The 22,500-nt window shown below is 36.8% G+C and overlaps 1 protein-coding gene across 10 annotated transcripts in view; it reads left to right on the top strand.

The window, feature by feature from the left end:
* FOXP2 (forkhead box P2) overlaps positions 1–22,500 on the top strand; it is a 447,021-nt gene that overhangs the window by 416,927 nt on the left and 7,594 nt on the right. For all 10 annotated transcript variants that reach the window (XM_068932927.1, XM_068932937.1, XM_068933001.1 and 7 more), the window contains 2 exons: positions 8–77; positions 901–1,064. In XM_068932927.1, coding sequence (XP_068789028.1) covers positions 8–77; positions 901–1,064 — 234 coding nt within the window. The remainder of the gene's footprint in view (positions 1–7; positions 78–900; positions 1,065–22,500) is intronic.

Raw genomic sequence — 22,500 nt, 5'->3', positions numbered from 1 at the left:
TTTTCAGAAGCCCAACGTTAGTGAAAAACATACCCACCAGCTTAGGCTATGGAGCAGCTCTTAATGCAAGCTTGCAGGTAAAAAAAAATTACTCTTTTCTTGCACATATTCATTATGTTCTTATGTGTGATGTGTTCTATTTCCTGTTATGTTGTAGTATAGAGTTACCTGTATTTATGTTTATGTGGGCATTATGGTCATTCTTAATAGATGGGTTTATCATCCAAGTAAGTTGTGTTACCTAGCACTGCAAGTACTAGTTCTTATTCATGCGACTTTTGATGTGAAGAAGCAAGAAGGACACCCTGTGGCAAAATCTGGAACATTCAGTTTTGCTGCAAATGTTAGATTGATAGAAGCTTTTGCAAATGCATGTGGATATGCATTAATATTTATCCAAGCTGTCATAAATGATTTCACATCATAGTGTTGGGGAACATGGTGCTCATGGCAAAAACTTTAAAGTTTAATTATAATATATAATTTTTATGCAGAAGAGGCAAATGTCAGGACTTTTTTATTTTGAGTTAAGTTCTGGTCATTTTTTAAAGTATAGCAGCTGTCTGCATTATAAAGGAGCCATACATTGTGTGGAAGGGCATAGGGGTTAAATATAATTCAAAGTCAAGAAATGATGTAAAACTAGAAAGTGCTATGAATATCATAACATAGTTTGTAATGCAAAGTAATGAAACTCATGTAAGAGAAACAGAGATGCTGTTATATTCAGAATGTGAAAATAACTGGAGAAGGTACAAAAACCTTCTGACCATCTTTTCAGCTATCCAAAATGAGCAGCTTTTGTGCATGTACATTCAAATGTGTATGAACATATAAAAGTGGTCTATATGTGTATGGACTGAGAATTTTTTTTTTTTTTTTAACTTTTCATTTTGCTAGGCTGCACTGGCAGAGAGTAGTTTACCATTGCTTAGTAACCCAGGGCTGATAAATAACGCATCCAGTGGCTTACTGCAGGCAGTCCATGAAGATCTCAATGGTTCGCTGGATCACATTGACAGTAATGGAAATAGCAGTCCAGGCTGCTCTCCTCAGCCTCACATGTAAGTGCAGTTAGCATACTTTCAAGAAAAAAATGCCTTTCTCTAAGACACCATGTTACTCAAAACTACTTTGAAACATAGGTAAGTGAAACATCTGGGACTATATGTTTGAATCCAAACATTTAAATAGATGTTGGTGCCTGCTTCTTTAATTATTGTGTAGTTACCATCCTTCAAGGTCCTTTGGTGTAAGTTTTTTTGTTGTTATTGCTGGGTTTTTTTTGGTTTAAATGTCTTCACCTTGCTTTCAAGCGCTGGATATAACAGGAGGCTTCATGTCTATCTGTGTGGTCATTTCCACAGCTTGGTTTGTAAGGTGCAGTCAGAAGTTTCATGTTGGAATTAGTTGCGATTTTAACTATGAGTCTCTAAACCATTTATGAACTGTAGTGGAGATATTGCCCATTTATATAAACCGTAAAATGCAGAGTTTAACTGTTGCCCACAGTTTACATAGAAGCCAGTAAAGTGTAACTTTTTGCCTGTCTTATAAATCAATGTAATTACATATTCAACTTTAATTACTGGTGCGTCTGTATTGGCAAGGTTTATATGTTATATTTTATGCAAGACTACGATTCCTATTAATATTTAGCAGCTAACTATATCATTAATTACTCTAAAATCTTTCCCCTACCATCTTTTTAATGGAGCTGAGAGAGTGGAAGTATTAAAAATTGATGTATTGTGGATTTCAGAAATGTGTCTGAAGCTTTAGAAATGCCTGGCCTTAATCAGTGGTGTCAAACGTGGCAGTTTCTTGTTTACTAAATAGTAAAACATGTATCTTGGAGGTATTGTTTCCCAGGTTATTTATATAATGATTAGTAGTGTGATATCTAAGTAGGCTTAGATTTATGTTTACTGGAGGATGATTTTTAATGTATATATACAATTACGATCTCAGTTTTGTTCTGTATTTAACATAGCTGATCTGATCTGCCTTTTTTTATTCCATTTCCTCCTTCACATCTTTAGTGTTCATTTTAATTTCTAGAGTGGGATATTCAGCAGTAATAGTAAATGAGAGCAAACTCCGTTTTTACTTACACTCCGGTGTCTGGAGTATCCATTTTGATCTGACCTTTTTTGGAGAAATATTTTGCTAAGTTTTTCATTTGTTTGGCGTGTTCATACATTTATGATCATACAGAAATCTTTATTGTCATGTATTTAATTGTTTTATTACACATTTCTTCTGCTTGCCTTTGAAAATAATACATTGTGAACATTAATGTATTTTATCAGGTTCCAAACGATTACTTTTTCAAAATGGAAAAATTTGTCTTTTGGAAGTGTCTTTAGATGTATTAAATAATACAAAAGAAGTAATAAAACTTGAAGTAGAAAGAACATGAGTATATGCTCTTGAGAGTAACACTACTCTAAAACAAGTAAAGTGAGCAATCAGACAAAAGTTTTTATATCCCATGCTTTATGCTATCAACCATGCAGTGGGTAGCTTGAGGCCTTTTACTTTTAGCAGTTCTCCTGAGTATGCTAATGCTCTCTTCCTGTATAAAATGCCAAGACAATAAAACTTTAAAGAGCAAACAAGAGTTAGATCATGTGTGTTAAAAACAGCTACTTTACAGAAAAGAATGACACTTGCTATTAAAGTTGTTTTGTAACTGTTTGGCAGATATGTTTACATATACTATGCACTGTCTGACATACTGCTGGATAAACGGAGTTATCTGTGCATATGATTATGGAGATGTGGCTGCATTGTATAGTTATGTTTATGGCTGGGAAATTGAATGTTGTAGCAATGCTTGTCTATAAAAAAGGCAAATAATTTGAGTTACATCTCAACTCAGTATTCAGTCTTCCTCTCTCATTTAAGGGATATGCAAGTAGTTAGTCGTTTGTCAAAAACTGGCAGTTTCAGGACTTGCTTTGGTGACTCTTTTGAAACTTACGTCTGCAAGTTGCTTAGTACTTGGTAGACTGAAGCAACAGAATGCAAATGTACTGAGATACCGCTTAAGAAAGGGGCTATGCTGTTTCATACTCTGCACCTAATTTAGTGTAAGGTTCCTGGGCTTCTGTCAGACTGTGAACTGTCAACCAAAAGCTATAGGCTATGACTAGAGAACTGCTCACTTGTGAAGTTTTTGCCTTTCCCTCACTGAGGGAACAGAGAGTATGAAAAAGGCAATGCAGTCTACAAGGAGCTCTGACAAGTCAACAAAGTGAGAAGGTTGTGCAGGAGGCAGAGGACCAAGGAAGAGGAAGGCCGCCTTCCTTGCCTCCACGTCCATGTTGCCAAGCACCTCCTGTTTTGAGCGGTAAAGGGCATTAGCTAAAAAAGAAGAGAAAAGAACAGCATAAGGAAAGCATGACATAAGTAAAGTAAATAAGGAGTATGGCAAGAAATGAAGAGAAATAAATCTTAATTTTCACATTGCCAACACAAATTGCATAATCCTGATTTTTTTTTTTTTAAATACAGAATAATTGATAGGCTAGAAATAATTTATATTTTACTGCCACCACCATCGTTCTACTTGCATCTCCTGAAGAAAGTTCACCGAGGAAGTCTAGGTGCTTCTCCCCTAAACAAGTATTCTTCGTGATGATAATTAGAGCACTTGCCTATAAAGTAGATGGCTCTATTAATCTTCAAGGAGATTAAACCTGCATCTCCTGTATCCAAGGAAAATATGCTAGCCACCACACCATGGGTATGCTGAGCAATTACATTCTGTCTGTCATCTTGAAGCTGGAAAGCAGCCAGCAAAGACAGAGGCAAGGTGTGAGGGGAACCGGCTGTGTACAATTTGGAGATCAGAGCATTCGGTCAGGAAGGGGCTGGATTTGGATTCTAGACCAAGCTTACCAGAATATACATTTGCTGTTAGACCATCAGCGGGAAAATAGGAAAACGGTCCCAGTGGGCAAGCGTGTCAGGTGCACCGTTTGTTAGAATTGTACGGTGTGTAGTTTTATCAGAAAAAGATAGGATGGTACATTCATATTAATTTTTTTAGCAGCACAAATTTGTCATCTTGTAATAATGGCAAGTGCATGTTCAGTAGTCAATATTTCTTTGCTTTGAGTATGAGAGCATTATCAAAGAGATTTCTGATGTTGCAATGCTTCATATTGAGTGTTAGAAAGTGGGGAAATTATTCCCGTGTTTGGATTTGAACCTGGTTCTTCACACCTGGTTTTCAGAAACAGAGTAATGAGAACATTAAGAGTGATCAGCATACCCAGCCTGTAGACAGGTATCTAATGTAGGTGGGTGAATCAGCCTACTTAGGAAATAGTCTCTGTTCATTGACTAGAGAGATAGGTATGTAACTTCAGCTGAATGTCTAACATTTAAATGGGTGTTAAGTGCAATGAATCCCAACCAGTGTATTTACAACAGTGGCACTTTAAATATTATTACCCAAGCAAAACTGGAAAGCTTTTAATCTGCTTTATTTCTTATGCTTCTTAGACATAGAGAATACCTAGTGGCCTCTTGAAAATACTGAGGTAAGTTTTAGGTGATCAGTATAACCATGGCCTGGTAGTTAAGAAATCTAATATGCTAATAATTGCATATGGCATCTGAAATTTTCTGCTGCGTTCCCAGGTTCCATTTGCAGTCTGATGAAAGGCAATAACTCCATGGTCCTGCAACGTTCCACTAGTGGGATCCCAAAGCCTAGATTTACCTTCTCTGTTTCAACAGTAGTAAATCCAAGTTCTGCCTTTGTTTAGTCTTCAAATCCAGTTCCTGGTAGGTTTACTTGTGGACCATAAGTGCTCCCTCGACATAAATCTTCCCTGAGAAAATATATTACTCATTGTGGGCATATGTTCTTTGTCACTGCAGGCACGTGTTCATATGTTCTGTTCTAACTTTCATTTTCCTCTGATGTGTCAAACAATTATCTTTTCATTTAAATCAACACTTAAGACTGTTTCTCCCTTCCTTTTTTGAAGATGGAATACTTCTCCAAAATTTCTGTGAGTTTTAGCTGATAAGCCATAAGTTTCAGGTTAATAGCAGCAAAGACAATGGAAAGTTACGACTTTCCATTAATTTTATATATTAAAATACTGTTATTTATGCAAAACTAGATGCTGACTATCTTGCATAGAAATTATCAGTTTGTCGCCCCTCCTAATTCTGCGAGTAAATGGACGAACATATCGATGCAAAGAATTGTTACTGTCCTTGCCTTATTCTGCTGCCAAGCTGTGACTACTGATTCCCCCCCCTTAGCCACCTTACTCCCTCCCCCCCAAAAAAAAAGGGTTAAGAAAGCCTGCAAAGAATGGAGAACTTTTGAGAACAGAGAACTTTACAGATTTTTCTTGCTAAGTAAGGTGACTGACTGGAGGAAAGTTCCATTAGTCCCATACTGATGCAGCTACCATGGGATCAAAAGTGAACACAGAAGACGGGTTTACTTAGTTAGCAGACACATTAAACGCATCATTTTTGGCATCTTAACTTTAAAAACAATTGCAAGAACAACTCCTCGTCATCACATGATTGCCCGCCAGAAAAAAACATCACGTTCAAGTATACAGTTATAGCATAAAAAGCTACTCTTGCTGTAGTGGAGCCATGGTGACTGGCAGTGAATGTGAAAGGTAAAAAAGTACTGGTTTAAATCACAGAGAGAAAAAGTACACATCTTTGTGGTATAAATACAGATTTGTAAAGTAAAAAAAGCCCATCCGAACAATTGCAGTTAAAACTCATGGATATGGGAAACTGAAAAAAATGTAAAACTTTCATAGTCCCTGAAGCAATAACGATATTGGACAAGACATGCAATGATATTCAGGAACAATACGGTAGTGCATGCATTAGTGAAGACACAACTTCTTTTTCACCTGTATGTCAGGGCTCGTATACTGCTGCAGAGTTTTGGAGGGATTTGAAAGTCAGTTCCTTTGGAGCCAGTAAGTTTAAATTCCTAAATGAACAACAGGGATCACTATGAAGTCAGCTCTGTGCTGACTGTTATTTTTCCTATATCTCTATGATAGCCGAAACAGTTACATGTTCGATAGTCCTCTCGACAAAGGAAAACAACAGGGCTAGAAATGAAGTTCAACTATTTTTCTCCTCTCTCTGTGTTTTTGTACTAGACTGATCACACTGCAATGATTTTTGCAAGTGGTACAGACCATTGTGGCTTGCTAGCAGAACACCTAATGCATCTGTTGTGCATGTGTTCGTATTTTGGCAAATTCATCATGTGAAATTCCATTTTACTTAACACTGTAAATTTGAAGGGAAAAGGTAAAATTCTAAACTGCAAAACTGTCCATAGCAGTTGAGGAAACAAGAAGAAATTAGTCATCAGAAAACTTTGAGAACTATAGTCTCGATAAAGGGAAACACGGAGTGCATATGCCATTCTGTTAACACTCACGGCGGCTCATTTTGTAAGGAGTGGGAGGAGTTAACATAGCAGATAGGGAAGTTAAGTATCCTACTGGTGAGGTTTTGTGGAAGGACAATGTCATTGTAGTCTCCCTACATTCATGCTTTTATGAGAGTGCAGACCGATGACAACAGGACTAATGTAGTCTCAATTGATATATTAAAATAATGTAGTTCTTAACAGCAAATCTAGAATCCTGGAGATAATGAATTTCATGCTAGAATGTTTTCTAGAATTTTAATCTTTAAATGCTTTTTTTAAAGTACAGTGAAAAACCGAAGCAAGTCTTAAGAGTCACTTTTTTCGTATAACCAGCCACGTATATGACTCTCTGTGTTCAGAGGTGTTATAATGCTGTACACTGTTTTTAAGACTGGAATTATTTGAAGCCACATGTCAAGACGTATATATATCCTCACCTATTTAAAGCTGCTTCCAAAAAAAGTGTTATGTCAGGTTATTATGAGAGAGAAGAAATGTTGCCCAAATGAACAAGAATAAGAGAGGATCTGAGATAAACTAGGAAAAAAAAAGAACATTTCCTATGTAGTTCTTCTTCTTCAGTTCTGTCTGTGAAAGGATGAGTTCTAACCATGTATGGTTTCAGTCCCCTTTTCCTTTGTGTTCTGCTGTCGTTCCCAACCCTACTTCTTTACCGTTCCCATTCTTGCCCTGACTGGATCAGTTCTCTTTGCACTTCTATCTGCATAATCATCAAACTTGTTATTTTTTTGAAACTTTTTTATCTTTAAATTTTATTCCCAGAGGCAAATATGATTATTCTGCTCTAAGATCATTTACTTTTGAGGTGCTTCAGTTTGAAAGCATTCCATTGTCAGGTCGTTCCCATATCTGATTATTCCAGTCCCCCACTGTTAAGCTTTCACACCACTTACAGTAGGCTACCTATCATTCCAGTTTTAATCCCTTTCATTCCCTTGTTTCTTTAACTTCATAATGTTCCAATCCGCTGTCTTTCCCTTTTTTTTTTTTTTCCTGGTGTTATCATTGCATTGTCCCATTTCACGATCTCTTTGCATTTACCTTGGAGGCTTGTTCAGTTCTAGGAGACTGCAATGATACAAGTCTCTCATTCATTGTACAAGGCTTGACATGGAGTATAAGAAAATAAACTCTGGAAACACATCAATTAACAGAGATGTAAAAAGCATTATTAAATAGGTGAGAAGCATGTAATTGTGCTGACAAAGTTAGTAGCAATTGCAGTATTTCTGGGTTTGGGGGTCCTTCTTCATCAGAAATGTTTCACCTAATCACCTGATAGTTTAATGCCTGGTGGAAATTTCATTTCACACATTTTTATTCATAAACCTAACATAAGGAGGGAAGATAATGGGCAAAGAGACTTTGTGACAACAGTTGATTTTTATTTTTATATGAAAAGAGTAACAGCTAAGAAACGTAGGCTCTTTTGTCTGAGCATATTTCAATAGAAATAAAATCCATTGAGAGAACAAGCACTGAAATAATTTTGGCTTTGCTTGGCACTGCAAAGCATCTGAAAGTGACAGGCAAATCCAGCAATTCAATGTTTTATCGTATTGTCCTCTTACCATTAAAAATTTTTGCTGTCTTTACTGATTTTATGGATCATGCTACAGTAAACTCTTTTGAGTTGTGACTGTGCCTCCCCACTGGTCGTTCACAGCCAGTCACACATGAACGCTAATATAAAAGTGTGCAATGACATTTCGGTTAATAATATATTTCGCTAGTCCCATTGACATAGCTTTTCACTTGAATATTTACCTAAATTTTTATATTCTATTTTTTTGAGATTGCATTGCTTTACTTCTCGGTCTATTTTTTTTCTTTATATTTTGCTTCTGTTCATCAATTTTCTTATCTTTTCAGACTTATGTTCCAGTCCTTTATCATTTCCTCCTTAGCTTCTTAAATGTTACATGTTCTTACTTTGGATCAGTAGTTGCTATTTCTTCTTTATATTATTCCAACCCCAATTGTTGCGCTTTTATAGTTCATTTCCAATGTTCTTGACAAAAAGATCACTCCAGAGATACAGTGCCTTCAGCTGCCTTCAGCCGAAACGTGTCAGATCCCCATAGCGTGGCTTGTAGACGTTTGTAGGCTCCTGTGGGGTTTCACAAAACCTTTTTGGAGGCTGTCTTGCTGCAAACTTTGTGGCACTGCTGTTACGAATTTTCTGTGTATGGGCACGGTATTTATGTTCTTCACATAAAGAGTCTGTATAAGAAAATGCAGCATCCTCAATAGTTTTACAAATGTTTAAAATGTGTTTGAAGTTGTGCACCTAAATTTTCTTTGCAGTATGCTTGTGTAACTCTTATACACCTAGTTCATATGAGATCCCTGTCTTTGTACAACAGTAAAACTGAGATGATAGTAGTTCCATTAACAGTATATTTCTGAAAATGCTTCTATACTTGTTAACATTATCAACCTTTGATGATTGCCTTTGGATTTAGAGTAGCTGTAATATTATAAGCCAGAGTTTTTGAAAGTGGACTCTTTCTCTCTAGATAATATATACGTTTTTTTAGATACGTGTGTCCAAAATGTGTCCTTACATTTATATATCATGTAAATAATGAAATAAAGATCCACAATAATATCCAATTGGTACTGTTTATACCAGTAATTTAATATCAGTTTAAATAATGACCCATAAAACCAAGGGGAGATCCATTGAAAAATCATTATGTTGGGAAAGGATAATTTTATTAGTTAGTCTGTAGCATTGACTGAAAAGTCTAGGCACTTCACAAATTTTAAAAGGCTAAAAATTTTCATACCCGTTTTTTCTTTAATGAGTTTATAGAAAGACTTCATCTCAATGTGACGTCCCATGTGTAGAGGACATTAAAACAATCAAATCTCAATATGACTAATGCATAGTGAAGTCCGTATACAAAAGCACCATTTACAATCTTCTGGCAAAGTGCGGTTAGGAAAATGTTGTCTTGGAATGTAACAGCAATATTTGATTTAAAACAGTGTTGGTAAGGCGTCCATGTAGTACAGACCCCGATGTAGTCTCTGTTACTGCCACAGTACTTCTCAGATTTTCTGATGGTTTTCTCCAACTAAGCAACAACATTAAAAGTATTTGCTGAGTTAAGCTGAACAAATCTAGTAGTGATGTTCCTCCTTTACCCAGCTTTACCAAGTTCATTCATTCTCTCGTACCCATTACGAGATGATGACATTGCAGAGCCTTTGTATGATCATGGCCTCTCACTAGTGATTTTCAACAACTTCTATAAGCTTCTGATTGAGATGGATAAAGGGAAATGTTTCTCTGATGCAGTATTGCATTGTGATAATAATACTCTTGGTAATTAGGGACGTCCCCCAGCTTAATTTTTGTTTCTTTCTCTGTTTCCCCTCTCTTTTCTTCATTCATTGCAAAATTGGCACTATCACAGAATCGTCAAGGTTGGAAGGGGCCTCTGGAGATCATGTAGTCCAACCCCCCTGCTCAGGCAGGGTCATCTACAGCACACTGCAGAGGATCGCGTCCAGGCGCACTTTGAGTATCTCCAGAGACGTTATCAGACATCACAGCTGAAAAATGTTTTCTGAGTTGTAATTTTCCCTTGTTCTGAGAATGCAGGAAATAGGGCTCGTTGTAGGCAACTGTTTCATACTGTTCCTTACTTAAAATAATCTTGCTCCATCTCAGATTTGAAAGCCATTGCAGAACTTCATTCCTTTAATGACTGGAAGTCATATTCCCATTTTCAGACTAAATATATTCCTATTTAGTTTTATTATTCAGTTTATCTTGTAGCTTATGTAGTCTTTTTCTTTCTTCCTATTTATTTCTCCAATGTGTGGAAACTTTGAATGTTTGTTTTTCTAGGCTAAACAGGCTGTTTCTGATGTAGCGGACTGTCCAGTCTCCTCATCTTTCTAGTATTCATTCCATAATGCTGCTTAGTTTGGGTTTATGTTCATGTGCAGGTGTTAAAACAATTGTTTGCAATATTCCAGGCATAGTCTCATATAGTGCGTTTCTTCTTTTGACTTTTTCTTGTGCCTCCCCATCAAGTCTTCTAGTGCTCCCTCTGTTAATGAAAAATTTATCAAAATTGTTGTGGTTTATTATTATAGCATGGTATTAGAGGATGGACTGGGGGGAGGGCCTGTTGTGATAAGTGGTATACAAATGTAAAACAGAAAAGACTTTACACTAACACGCACACCCCAATTACAATCTTTTTAGTTAGTGACTGAACTGCTTAGTTTTGAAAAATATTTTTAGATGCAGTTTGAATGAGCGCTGTGTATTACTTGATTATTTACTTATTCAGTGAAGTGTTTGACACAGTCAAGTTGGCATTAGACTGATCTTTTTGTTTAATATGCCTGCAGTGAAACCATGCACTGGTAACAGTGGAACACCTTGACATAAGCACCTGTTGAGTAGAGTGTTCTGTTACTGTGCATGTTCTTTAATTTATGTCATCTTAAAATGAATGATTATGCTTTTGTATCCATCTGGAGTTGCTGCAATTACAATTTTAAACATATATTTTTTATTTTGTGGTTGGATATTTACAGATGCTGTAATGAACAAAGTATTCCACTGTATGTATTTCATTAGGCTGGAACATAAGTCTGGACTAACCACCAGCCAAAATATGCTAAGAGGCAGGATGTATTAGCCTAGGCTCCTTAATTTCTCAGATACCCTCTGATCAACGCGGTCTGCAGGTAGGAAGCACCTATGTTTTCTTGCTGAGGCCATGCATATATGCCCTATTCTTCAGCCATGTGTTACTCTTCACATCCACACCTTAAATTTGTAGAAGTATAAGAATGGGAGGGGGATGAAAGCCTTTGGAAGGCATGATTAACATCACATATTGTTAAAAATTTGGTGAAATGTTCTGAGAAAAGTTAGAACAAGTTTGAAGTGTTACATGTAAGGTTTATCACTCATGTAAATATGAGGTGGTGATGACTGAATAAGCAGTCATTCTTAAGAAAAGTCTCTAGAAATCGTAATAGATCACTAACAGAATAAGTGCTCGCAAAGGTATGTGGTTTTGAAAGCATACTTTGAAGCATGAACAGGATGTATGTAAAAGTAATCTTTCTACTCCAGCCGATTCTTTTGATAAGGTTTCAACTGGAGAATGGCTTGGACAACATACTTCAAAAATGGCATGGCAAATTTAGAGAAAGTCCGTGGGAACAAGAGTGGCTGACTTATAATCAAGGTGACCAGTCTGCGACTCCTGAGCCGCAAGTAACTCTCGAAGAATACAAGTAGACTCCCAGGCTGGAACTGTGTCGTATGCCAAGCAGAAGAGCTGTGGGGGCAAGTGAGACATCAGGCTTTTATGAAGCTGACTTGGCCACATCATCTGGGGACTTATTTGTATACTGGGCCTAACGTCATCCTTCAAGAGAAGATGGGGTCAATGGGCAATTGTCATCTTCTAGCTGTAAACTGTTCTCCTCCCCTTGGCTTTGCATGCTATGTTAGTAATACAGAAGAGACATTGGCCTTTTTTGAAGACTTAGAACTAAAAATATTAGGTTTATTAGTTGAGAAGAGATAGATAAATTGAGTTTGGAGATGATAGGCTTCAGAAAGCTAGTGCAGAGAAGATGGGAATGAACTTGCCCATGTCCCTTAGGAATGGGGCAAGAAATAATTGATTAATACTTCAGCAAGGGAGGGTTAGGCTAGAAACTGGAAGGGGGAAAAAAAAAAAAAAAACTTTCCGACTAGAAGATAATTAAGTGCTAGAATAGATAGACTGTGGAACCTCTGTTACTGGAGGCTTCTCAGAACAGATTAGAGAAGCATTTGTCAGGAGTGCTTTAGGTGTAAGTGATCCTACTTTGGCATAGGGGGACGAAATTGAAGACACAGAGGCTATATGACCTCCTGAGATCCCTTCCAACCCTGTTTTCTGTGATTCTTACGATAAATGTGAAGAAGGTGAGTTTTTTCAGGTATGCCATTTCTCACTAGATGCTAGCAGAGATTGTCCGAGTGTGTTTACTCTGTCATCTGCAACAGCTGCCATAGCTAAATATCTTGAAGCACTCTTACTTTTAAGATTGAATAAACCTTGGCCTTGAAGAAAAATATGTAGTGAGTATAAGATTCAACTAATGTGAGAAATGTCAGCTAGGGCTCAGTGCAGACAGTCCCGCATGGGTCAATTTGATCCATTTGTCCCTGCCGAGTGTGACGTACAGTTCTACTTGTTAAATGCTGTCATCAGCTATTCAGCAAAAAGCAGATTGAAGGGCTGGCCATTCCCCAGAGTTGTCCTAGCAGGCATAACTAGTCAACACTTCAATTTCTAGCACTTAAACATTGAAAAATAACATAAAAAGCAATGCTCCAGGAAACTTGGTAAAAATAGGAGAAGGAAACATATTGGTAACATCACGGGAAAGTTTTGAAATACAGCCATCAAACATGCCTATGAATTAACATTTTCACTAATGAATTGTTCCAGGGAAAGAAAACTCTTACCAGGCCTGGTTGCAAGTGCAATGCTATTTAATTCCTTGTTGCTCCATCACAACAACATTTTTTGGTGCCAATGTGGAAAAATGTTGATGATTAGCTTATTAAATCTTAACAGAAGTGTGCTGGAAATGTTAGTAAAAGGAAGTTATTTTAGTTATTTAGTTATTTTAGTATTATAGTGCCACACTATATATCTGATTAGCTGTATGCTTTCCAAGATAGCAGAGTCTTTACAGATGTAAAAATTTTCAGTAGAAATAGAAAAAAGCTTTATATAGCCTGTATGTATATTGTGGTATATGAAAACAAACATAGTATAGTCCAAATTTTCCTTGAATAACTTTCTAGTTTTTGCACAGAGAACGTTTGCCTGCTCTGCACACCAAATAGCACTGAGATATGTAGTTGTTGCTATTAAGTTTCTGTATAAAAGAATCAATTTTTAAAACTTCATCACCATTAGATGTTATTGAGCATGCCCAATTCATAGCCTCTTTTCATATGCTCTGCTGTTTTCTGCCTTGTTCTTTTTGGATATTTCTTCAACAACCTAAAAAGTATTCAGACCCTCAAATCTCTGGTACTTTGTCATTTTCCTTTCAGTTTTTATCTTAAAAATTCCTGTGCTCTTTCTGCCTAATCCTTCTGTTTGTTTAACATGTTAACTTTTGACGTTTGAACTACATGCAGTTGAGGATTTGAAAGACTTTAGAGGCCTGTGCCCTAAGCTAATTTCTAGTCAAGTTTCTACTTTTTTGTGCTTATATCACAGAAGAAATACATTTGTTTAGGCACCAAAGGGAGCAAGCCAATGTCAAGGCTGAGAATTTTAGTCACAGTCACTAGAATCGGAAAAATTGAGGTCGTCTTCTTAATCAGAACTTATTTCCTAAAAATTCTGATCCCTTAAGAAAGGCTAATTGTGCCTCATTCGAAATTCAAATAAAATATATTGCTAATACATCAGTTTTCCAGTAAAATCTGTTCTGTATCTGTAGTTCAGAGGTTTCATATGACTGTTTTGCAGCAAGTATTTTTAACTTTCATAGCTGAAAATGTATCAATACCTATTTATTGCCTTGGCATTTTCTTGTTGGGTTAAAAAACATTCATAAAGACCTAGTCATTGATGTAATAATGTATCAATATAATAATTTAAGAAATGAATCTGTAAGTTTTCATCACCCATTTTTTATGAAAGATATCTGGAATTTGGTTGGTGTTTTCTTGCTTAAAGGAAAATGAAATTGTCATGGGGGCATCAACAAATCTGTCAATTACTTAATTTCTTTACTCTCTAAAAATTTCTCTGTATATGTGTACAAAGCTAAAAGGAAGAGAGCAGGCCCATACGTATATTTGATTTTGATTTTTAAATCTTCAACATTTTTTCAAGGCCAGAATGATTAATTATTAAAAGGATGACATTCTTCAAAAGTTTGGCATGTTTTACTTTTCATTCAGATCTGCCTCCAAAGTCCATCTTGAATTTTACTTAGAATCGGAACTGCAAGTTTCAGCTGTCTCTAACTCAAGTGAGCCAGTTAGTATGTTGGTGTGCTGGGGCAGGACCAGTTTGCTAGGGAGAAGAGCCAGAACACTGTATCTGCAGCCACCGTGCGAACAAATTCATTGGCATACGTTGTAGATAAGCAGCACAGAATAATCCCTGTGTTAGGAGGCACCTATGGTATAGAATAGGACATGGTGCCTGAGCTAGAAAAGTTTGGTGCTAGCAAGCCTGCGTAGCGTGGCACAGACCAAACTTGTCAGATTAGGCCAGATGCAGTCTCACTGTGCTCGTGCTGGCTGCTGTCCCTGACAACATATACTTAGCTATTGGTAATTCAGTAGCCCATAACTTATGTTTTTGAGGAAAACCTGGTATACCCCCCCATAGATAATTGTTCAATTACAATTGAACCGGGGAGGTTTTCTCCTAGTCTGCGTGAACTAATAACTGGCTTGCTTCTATGGTATGAGGGTCAATATCTGTTAAAAACTTTTCCTGTAGAGTAATGGCAGATGACATGTCAGAATTCTTGAGCACTTAGGTATTTTAGTTCTATTAAAATATGTATTCTGCCAGTGAGCTATATAACTTACTGAAGACTTGTTAAACTTTTCTTTAGCAGTAGCCCTATGTCTTTGTATGATAAGGAGAAATTAGAAGTGGGATGACTGTAGTGATAAAATGATCACACAAGATGCTATATTAGATTCGATGACTTTTAATTATGTTTAAGGCTAAAGAAGTGTGAGCATTTGACTTTTTTGCTATATTTTGCGTATTTGCCTATTTTTAATGTACTACTTCTAGTCATATTTGCCACTGCTGCTTCTGTGTTGATTTCAATGGCAGCTAGATTAAATCTATCCAAAGCACGATTAAATCTATCCAAAGCACTTCTGTCACATTTAATATTTCCTCCTACAGACATGTTTACCATGACATGGGTCATTTTTGTTGTTCCTCTGTTGATTTCTGCTATATTGCTTTTAAGATGAGCGGGTAATAACTGAAAAGTAATCACATACTGAGCACAGTAGTTGAAGTAAGGGCGTACCACAAGCATGTGAGTGAGTTCTATATTATTTTCACTATCATTATTGTCTCCCAGTTTAGATTAACATACTTTTTTTTGACCTTTTAAGCAGAGAGGTTACTGAAATATTCATCATAACACATTTTCCTGAGTGGCTACAGTAAAAAGATACACATGGGTGCTTTATTTTCTTTCCTGTATTTGTCTAAATTAAATGGATCTTCCATGGGTTGCCAGGTACATAGCTTTGTTGTTTTGTCAAAATTCACTTTAGATATGACTAGTCTAATATATTGTGTTGTTACCGCTGTTTAGATCTTTTTCTGGGGTATTTATAAATAATTATATTCAAAGTATCCATCAAGTAGAGAATCTTGGAAAATTCTCACTGTTAACCTTTGTTCATGTTATGAAATAATTGTTTGCTCTTCCTTCATCTAACTAGCTTTATCAGTGGCAGAACTTTCATTCCAGAAATCATTTGTCTTTTGTGTCTTTAGCTTTCCCTTATTCCTCATTCTGACTTCAGATCCCTCCCAGTCACTCTTAATTCCCCCCTGATATTTCTTGTGGCTGTTTACAGTCCTATTTCTCACTTTCCAGATAAGAGAAGGAATTCTCCCAGATCTGAAATCTTTTTATAAAATCTTTGAAAATTTGTGCAGTCTTAGCGATCTACAACATTAGCAGAATTTTAAAAAATCTTTTTTGTGTGCAATGCAAGCAAGGAAATACCTTCTCTGTTATGGCAGGAATAATTGGGAATGCCATGTTACTCAACTAGTTTGTAAGTGATTTTTCAAAATTTTCTTTTTTAATAAAATTGTAAAATGTTGATATTCACTGCTATCTATGTTCCCCTAAATTCCAAAAGATATAGATAACTTTCTTCTTCTCTTTGGGGATTTTTGGCATTAAATTGCTTTTTAATCCTTTGATCCTCCTTTTCAGACAATCTGTATTGCTTGTAACATATTCTTTTCTTTAAAATAACACTGTATGGTTACTTAGTTCAAATTTTCAGACAACGACATCTATCTTCTTGCTGTCCCCGTTGGCTCCCATATTACAGATACATCACCAGTCAGAGTAGCTTTTTTCTGCTATGTTCATGATAGATCTTTGTATCTAATTAGTACTATTTCTTGCCTTTTACTCTGGGCTTCCGTTTGCCATACCTTGGTAGCATATGATGTTCCCTGATTTCTCCTAGGATATAAGTATATCCTGGGACCTATCCTGTTTGACATAGTTATCAATGCCCTGGAGGATAGAGAGCATTCTCACATTTGCAGATGACACCAAATTGGGGGGAATGGTTGATAACGCTTAAGGACAAGGCTGCCATTAAGAGGGACCTGGACAGAAAAGAGGACTGGGCCAACAGGAACTTTATGAAATGGCAAATCTTGCACCTGGGAAGAAAAAGAACCTTGCAACACTGCAGGCTGGGGACCTGCCCGCCTGGGGAGCAGTTTTGCTGAGAAGGCCCTGGGGGGTCTTGACAGAGACATGAGGCTGTAGGGTGCCCTGGCATCTAATGCCAGCAGCATCCTGGGCTGTATTAAGGGGAGAACAGGCAGTAGATTGAGGGAAGTGATTAAGTCTAACTCGGGTAGCTTCGAGGAGACCTGAGAGCAGCCTGTCAGTACGTACAAGGAGGTTACCAAGAAGACGGAGCCAGGCTCTTCCCTTTGGTGCACGGTGATAGGCTGAGAGACAAAGGGCATAAGTAAAAACAAGGGGTTCAGACTGGATATAAAGAGAACTTTTTTCCCCATGAGGACAGTCAAGCAGTGGAACAGGTTGCTCCGGGACATTGCTCAGTTTCTGTCCTTGGAGGCTTTCAAGACCAGTCTGGATAAGTCCCTGAGCAACCTGATCTGAGCTTGTATCTGAGCCTGCTCGGTGGAGGAGGGTGGCTTAGAGACCTCCAGCCTGAATTATCCTGTGATCCTAAAGTGAGTATGTTTCCCTAAAGACAAAACGAGAGAGTGAGCAGAAGGAAATTCTTAGCAATATGCTCGAGGAGAAAGATGCTGTAGGTTTTCTGAGACAGATGCCAGCAAAATTGTATCAAGTGCTCAGTGAAAGGATGGATGTTACAAATAGCAACTGAATTTACGTGTTTGTAGAGTGTAACAAAAGAAAAGTTATATGTACAAGACCAGTTTTGTGCAGCTGTTAATGATCGGTTTTGTGATTTATTTATTTATTCATTTATTTTTCCTAAGGCACTCACCTTTTATCTTAAAATCATAAGGGGAAGGTATAAAGAACAGTTGTTTCTTCTGCAGTTACTGATAATACCTAATATAAACAGCTAATATGATATAAATAGGAAAGCAAATCTCACGTCTTGCGGTTTGCAAAGACAGTGATAGACCTACCCAAACTCATTCTTGCTCTCATCTTACTTGACATGCCAGAGGCACCATGTGACTGTTGACAGTCAGTTGAATCATCTGTTATTAGTGCACACCTCTCATATCTGCTATTAGAGTCTGCAGATGTGTCTGCCATGCTGCCAGCTAGAACTGTTGCGTTTCCTTTCCCTCTTAGTACCAAGCCAGTGCAACTCCCAGCTCCACTGTAGTAAACTTGGACTCCCTTGTGATGAGTAAGATAGAAATGAAAAGAAATCTATCTTGAAGTTATTCCTTTTGCCCTCACACCACACAACTGAGTGAACGTTGCTGTTTTCCTTTTTCTCCTTAACGTGGCTCTCAGGCGGCCCAGGCTGGAAGAAGTGTCATTCAAAAGTAAGAGAATGGAAAAGCACATCAAGAAGAGCCCCAACGGGGTGCAGTGTTTTTCCAGGCATAAAATTTCCAGTCTTCTTCCAACAGGCTGTTGTTGCTTTGTCCCCTCCTCGTTGCAATGAGGTAATGTACCCACAGCTGCATGACAGGACGACGTAACAATAGAACCTTCCTCTCATTCTTGCTTGAAGCTAGAGATTTACATATAGGCATTATTTTATCTAGAAATAATAGCACTTCTTCAGCATTTCATTATATGTGATAAATACGCGGGAGAAGTGATTCCTGATGCTCAAAGAAAGATAATAATGGATTCTGTTACAGTTGTAGCATTACTGAATTTGTATTTAATTACTCATCTAATACCCTTTTTTCCCTTTCTCAATATTTGGATTAGTATCTCCCTAAATGGCCATATATATTCATGTCAATAAACAGTTCACCTCTACTTAAGAAAAATAATTTTTTATAATAGCATGAAATTGTAAAGAGACAAAATATATCGAATAGAAGTAGCTGTGTTAAAAATACTGTAGGATTTGTCTCCATATGTTTGCTGAGGCACTACTAGTCTAAGTCTACTGGAAAAAAAGCCAAACAAACCAATTAATACATCAGTACAATCGTGATAATTATTTCACCAAAAATATTTGGTGAAAAATAAGGTTTCCTTAGAAAAGTCTGAAGCGTTTCACAGGTTTAAAAATAAGTCAGAAAAAGAAAAGTTTTAAATAATATATGTTTCAACAGGTTTATTTGGGAAAATATTTTATAAAATATTTGATGTTAACAGAAAAAAAGTCTTTAGAAAGCCAAGATGCTTGAGATAAGGATTGAAAATGTTCTTCAAACACTAAAATATAAAAATATGCAGAAAAAATTACATCAGCCACGGTATTCTATGTATTTTAGTAGTCTGACTTGTTGACTTGGATTTACGAAATTTCAGACTTCTACAGGTTGAAGAACTCTATAGCTGTGGCTCGTTTAGTACCTTCTCTCAAAATGTACACAGAACACTATATGTCGCTGAAACAAAATAGTACTTGTAGTTCAGGATGCCTACAGCATGAAAGATTTGAGACTAGTGTCAGTAATAAGTATAAATGGAAACAGAAATTGCAAGTGTCTAACATAGAAGGTTACACTGAACATGTGGAACTGGATTGAGCTGTCCCATCATTTAGTTTGGGAGAAGGTTAAAGTTCTTTGGCAGCTATTTAATTTTTTACTTTTTCTAACTTTTAAAAACCTCTATTATTTTAAGAAGCAAACAAAAATCTTAGAAGAAATGGTTAGCATAGATTCTCATACCACGTATGCTCTGCCCCATCTCTAAAAAAAAATGCAGGCTTAGAAATTGTTCCGTCACAAAGATTCCCTTGGGAGAACTTTTTCTTCTGCTCAGCTCCAGAAGCTCCATCATCTTCATATACTTTAGCAAGAAATCACCAGGAAAACCAGTGCGTCAATCGTATCAAAATCATAGTTGCATAGGAAATAAGCCTGGGAGGGATTTCAAGACACAATCTAATTTATTGCCCTTTGTGCTTTTGGATACCCAAGTAAGAAACTCCCTAGCGTTACTGGGTGCCTAAGTCACCATAGTAATACAAATACTTCCCGCTGCAACACAGGGAAAAAAAATCGCCCTGGATTTTAGACTGATTATTGTAACCCCTATATGGAATAAAAATGCACTGAAAAATCTTCCAAAATTACATGACTTGCTGCAGACCATATGCTTGGCTACAAAACGCACGCTAAGTACATCGTCCCAGGCAGCTTTTCTCTCTTGATGTGTACTACCTCTTCAATACAAAGTCAAAGGCAGAGTCTTTTTTCAGTGCCTGTCATTACGTTGACCTAACTGTCTGAAAAATTACATCTCTCTCTTGATCATGACGTCCCACAGCACTTTCCCTTACATGATTTTACTAGGACATTTAAGATTCTGGGTGTTTAGAGAACCCATATCTGAACTGTGGAATTTGTTCCACTGAGAATCATGGAGATAATGTAGAGCCATCCCGGCTGCTTTCAAAATTAAACACACAGTCCTTTTTTTTTTTTTTTTTTTTTAACTCTGCTTTCTTTTTTCTTTTTTTTTCTTTTTATGTTTTTTATTTTTTTAACATATCCAAGTGAGAAATAAACTAAGCTAGTTGAAAGAAATACAGAGAAACTGAAATTGTTAATTATCTATTTTGGTAGAGGGGAAGCACTCAGCTTCTCTTCAGGAACTCCGTGCTTATTGTTTTAGTTATAAAGGCGTTGTCTGACTTCAAATTTTTTTCATGGAAAATGGTATTTTCTATTCAAAATTTGGAACGAGCATGTGGATTGCTAGTAAACTAATCCAAAACTAGTTGAAATTATTTATATTTTGTTGTCCTGCTTTCTCATTGCTGTTTTGCTGGGCTCAGTATCGCCTTACATTAAAACTGATGTGACTTGAAACCTCTGTAGAAAACATGCTATCCATAATTGAGAATATTGTATCAAGTATCTTTTCTGCTTGTTGTCACCAGCTCAACTAAATTTAATTAAGAAGTCATGTACTCAGTTATAGGATCTGGTTGTTTTCTTGTCAGCAGCAGCACACGTTCAGCTGTTTAAAAGTTGAATGTAACACTTGTTTTGCTGCCATTGCCTTGATTTTCACAAGATTTTAGTAGCTGTTATACTGAGCAAGTTTTCCCAAGGCTCAGGCTAATCTTGTGCAAAACGCAAAGACAAGTTCACCTTGTATCAGATAAGGCTTTGGGAATTTGGCTTCATTTCTAAATATTTGGAAGTTACTTTATACAGTCCTTCCTGGTATATATTTATCCCTCAGCTGCTGGTCCTGTTATCTATCTTTTTCCTTTGAAGCCTCAAAAGCCCCCTCCAGCAGCTTACAAACAATCTTCACGAGGTCTCCATAAGTGTCCAGCAACTGTTACCTGTCTCCTGGCACCTGGCAGTTGTTCCAGTTAAAAGTTATGAATGATGATGTCCTTAAGGATATAGTATACAACTGAAAACACGAGGACTGGAAGTTGTAGTATGCCAGTGTCTAAAACAGAGAGAAAAATCTCAGTGTGTCTGTAAAGCATGCTGAAAACCCTTATGGCATGCAGAAGAGTGAATGTTTGAGGCAGCTGTGGAGATAGAGGAACTTCATGTTATGTGAACTATGAAAAGGGAAAAAGTAATGCATTGAGGTGAGCTGGTAGCTCTACAGCTCAATAGAATCCCTCTTTTATATTAGAAAGCCCTCTCACAGAGAGTTTAATTTTTGAAAGTGATGGGGTACAAGAAAAATTTTCTCTTATAACAGTAGATCCACCAATTTTAAAGGAGCTGACCGATGGAAATGACTATACTCATTTATTTTTATCTTTACATGAAAGCTCTTTGAAGTAATTCAGTATTGCCATATTTTATTTTTGTTACTGCTGGAGGCACAGCTTCACATCCTGTTTGATACAATATGTTGTTAGTCTTGAGCTCAGTTAGAGATAGAGTTTGGCAGCACTTGTTTAATATGACACAGCTATTTTGATGAGGATATTTGGACATGACATAGTAATAATATAGTGTTGCAAAAAAAAAAAAAAAAAAAGGATACAACTTTACCTCATCATCCCTTCTTCCTACCAAATAATCAGTGATGACTTAACTAATTTTTCACAGATGTACATCTAACCTGCTCATAAAAGCCTCTAACGATGGGGGCTCCAAGGTTCTCTAAGCAACCAAATCCAAGGCTTCACTGTCTGTACTATTTTTTAATTCCAGTGTCTGACCTGAGTTTCCCTTGCTGTGATCTAAGACCATCCCTCCTTGTTTATTAGCTTTTGCTTTTTTGTTGTCATGTTATCCTGTTAAACTAGTTAAAAGAGAGCATACTTCCTTCATCCTTCCTTCAAATAACAAGCTTGTCTAAGCATCTATCTTGGATTTTCTCCAGTTGCACGCACATTTGAAACTAATCCTGTTCACCAGTGTGCTTGTATTGCCTCTCATTTTGCTGTCATCTGTCAAGTTCAAAAACCATATTCTCTATCCTCTTTGTCCATAATAAAAATACTGACTCATTCTGGACCAGGATTGAACTATCAAGAAAGCACACTAACCTTAGTTAAAATTTAGATTTCATTTAAATAATAGATAAATAAGGTTCCATCAAAAGTCAGAAATCAATAAGTTATGAACTGTTGTTAGGCTTTGAGTATTTGT

Source organism: Struthio camelus, chromosome 1 (genome assembly GCF_040807025.1).
Source record: "Struthio camelus isolate bStrCam1 chromosome 1, bStrCam1.hap1, whole genome shotgun sequence".
In the NCBI taxonomy this organism is placed as follows: Eukaryota; Metazoa; Chordata; class Aves; order Struthioniformes; family Struthionidae; genus Struthio; species Struthio camelus.
The sequence above is the reverse complement of the archived record's forward strand: the minus strand, read 5'-3'. Positions and strand labels throughout refer to the sequence as shown.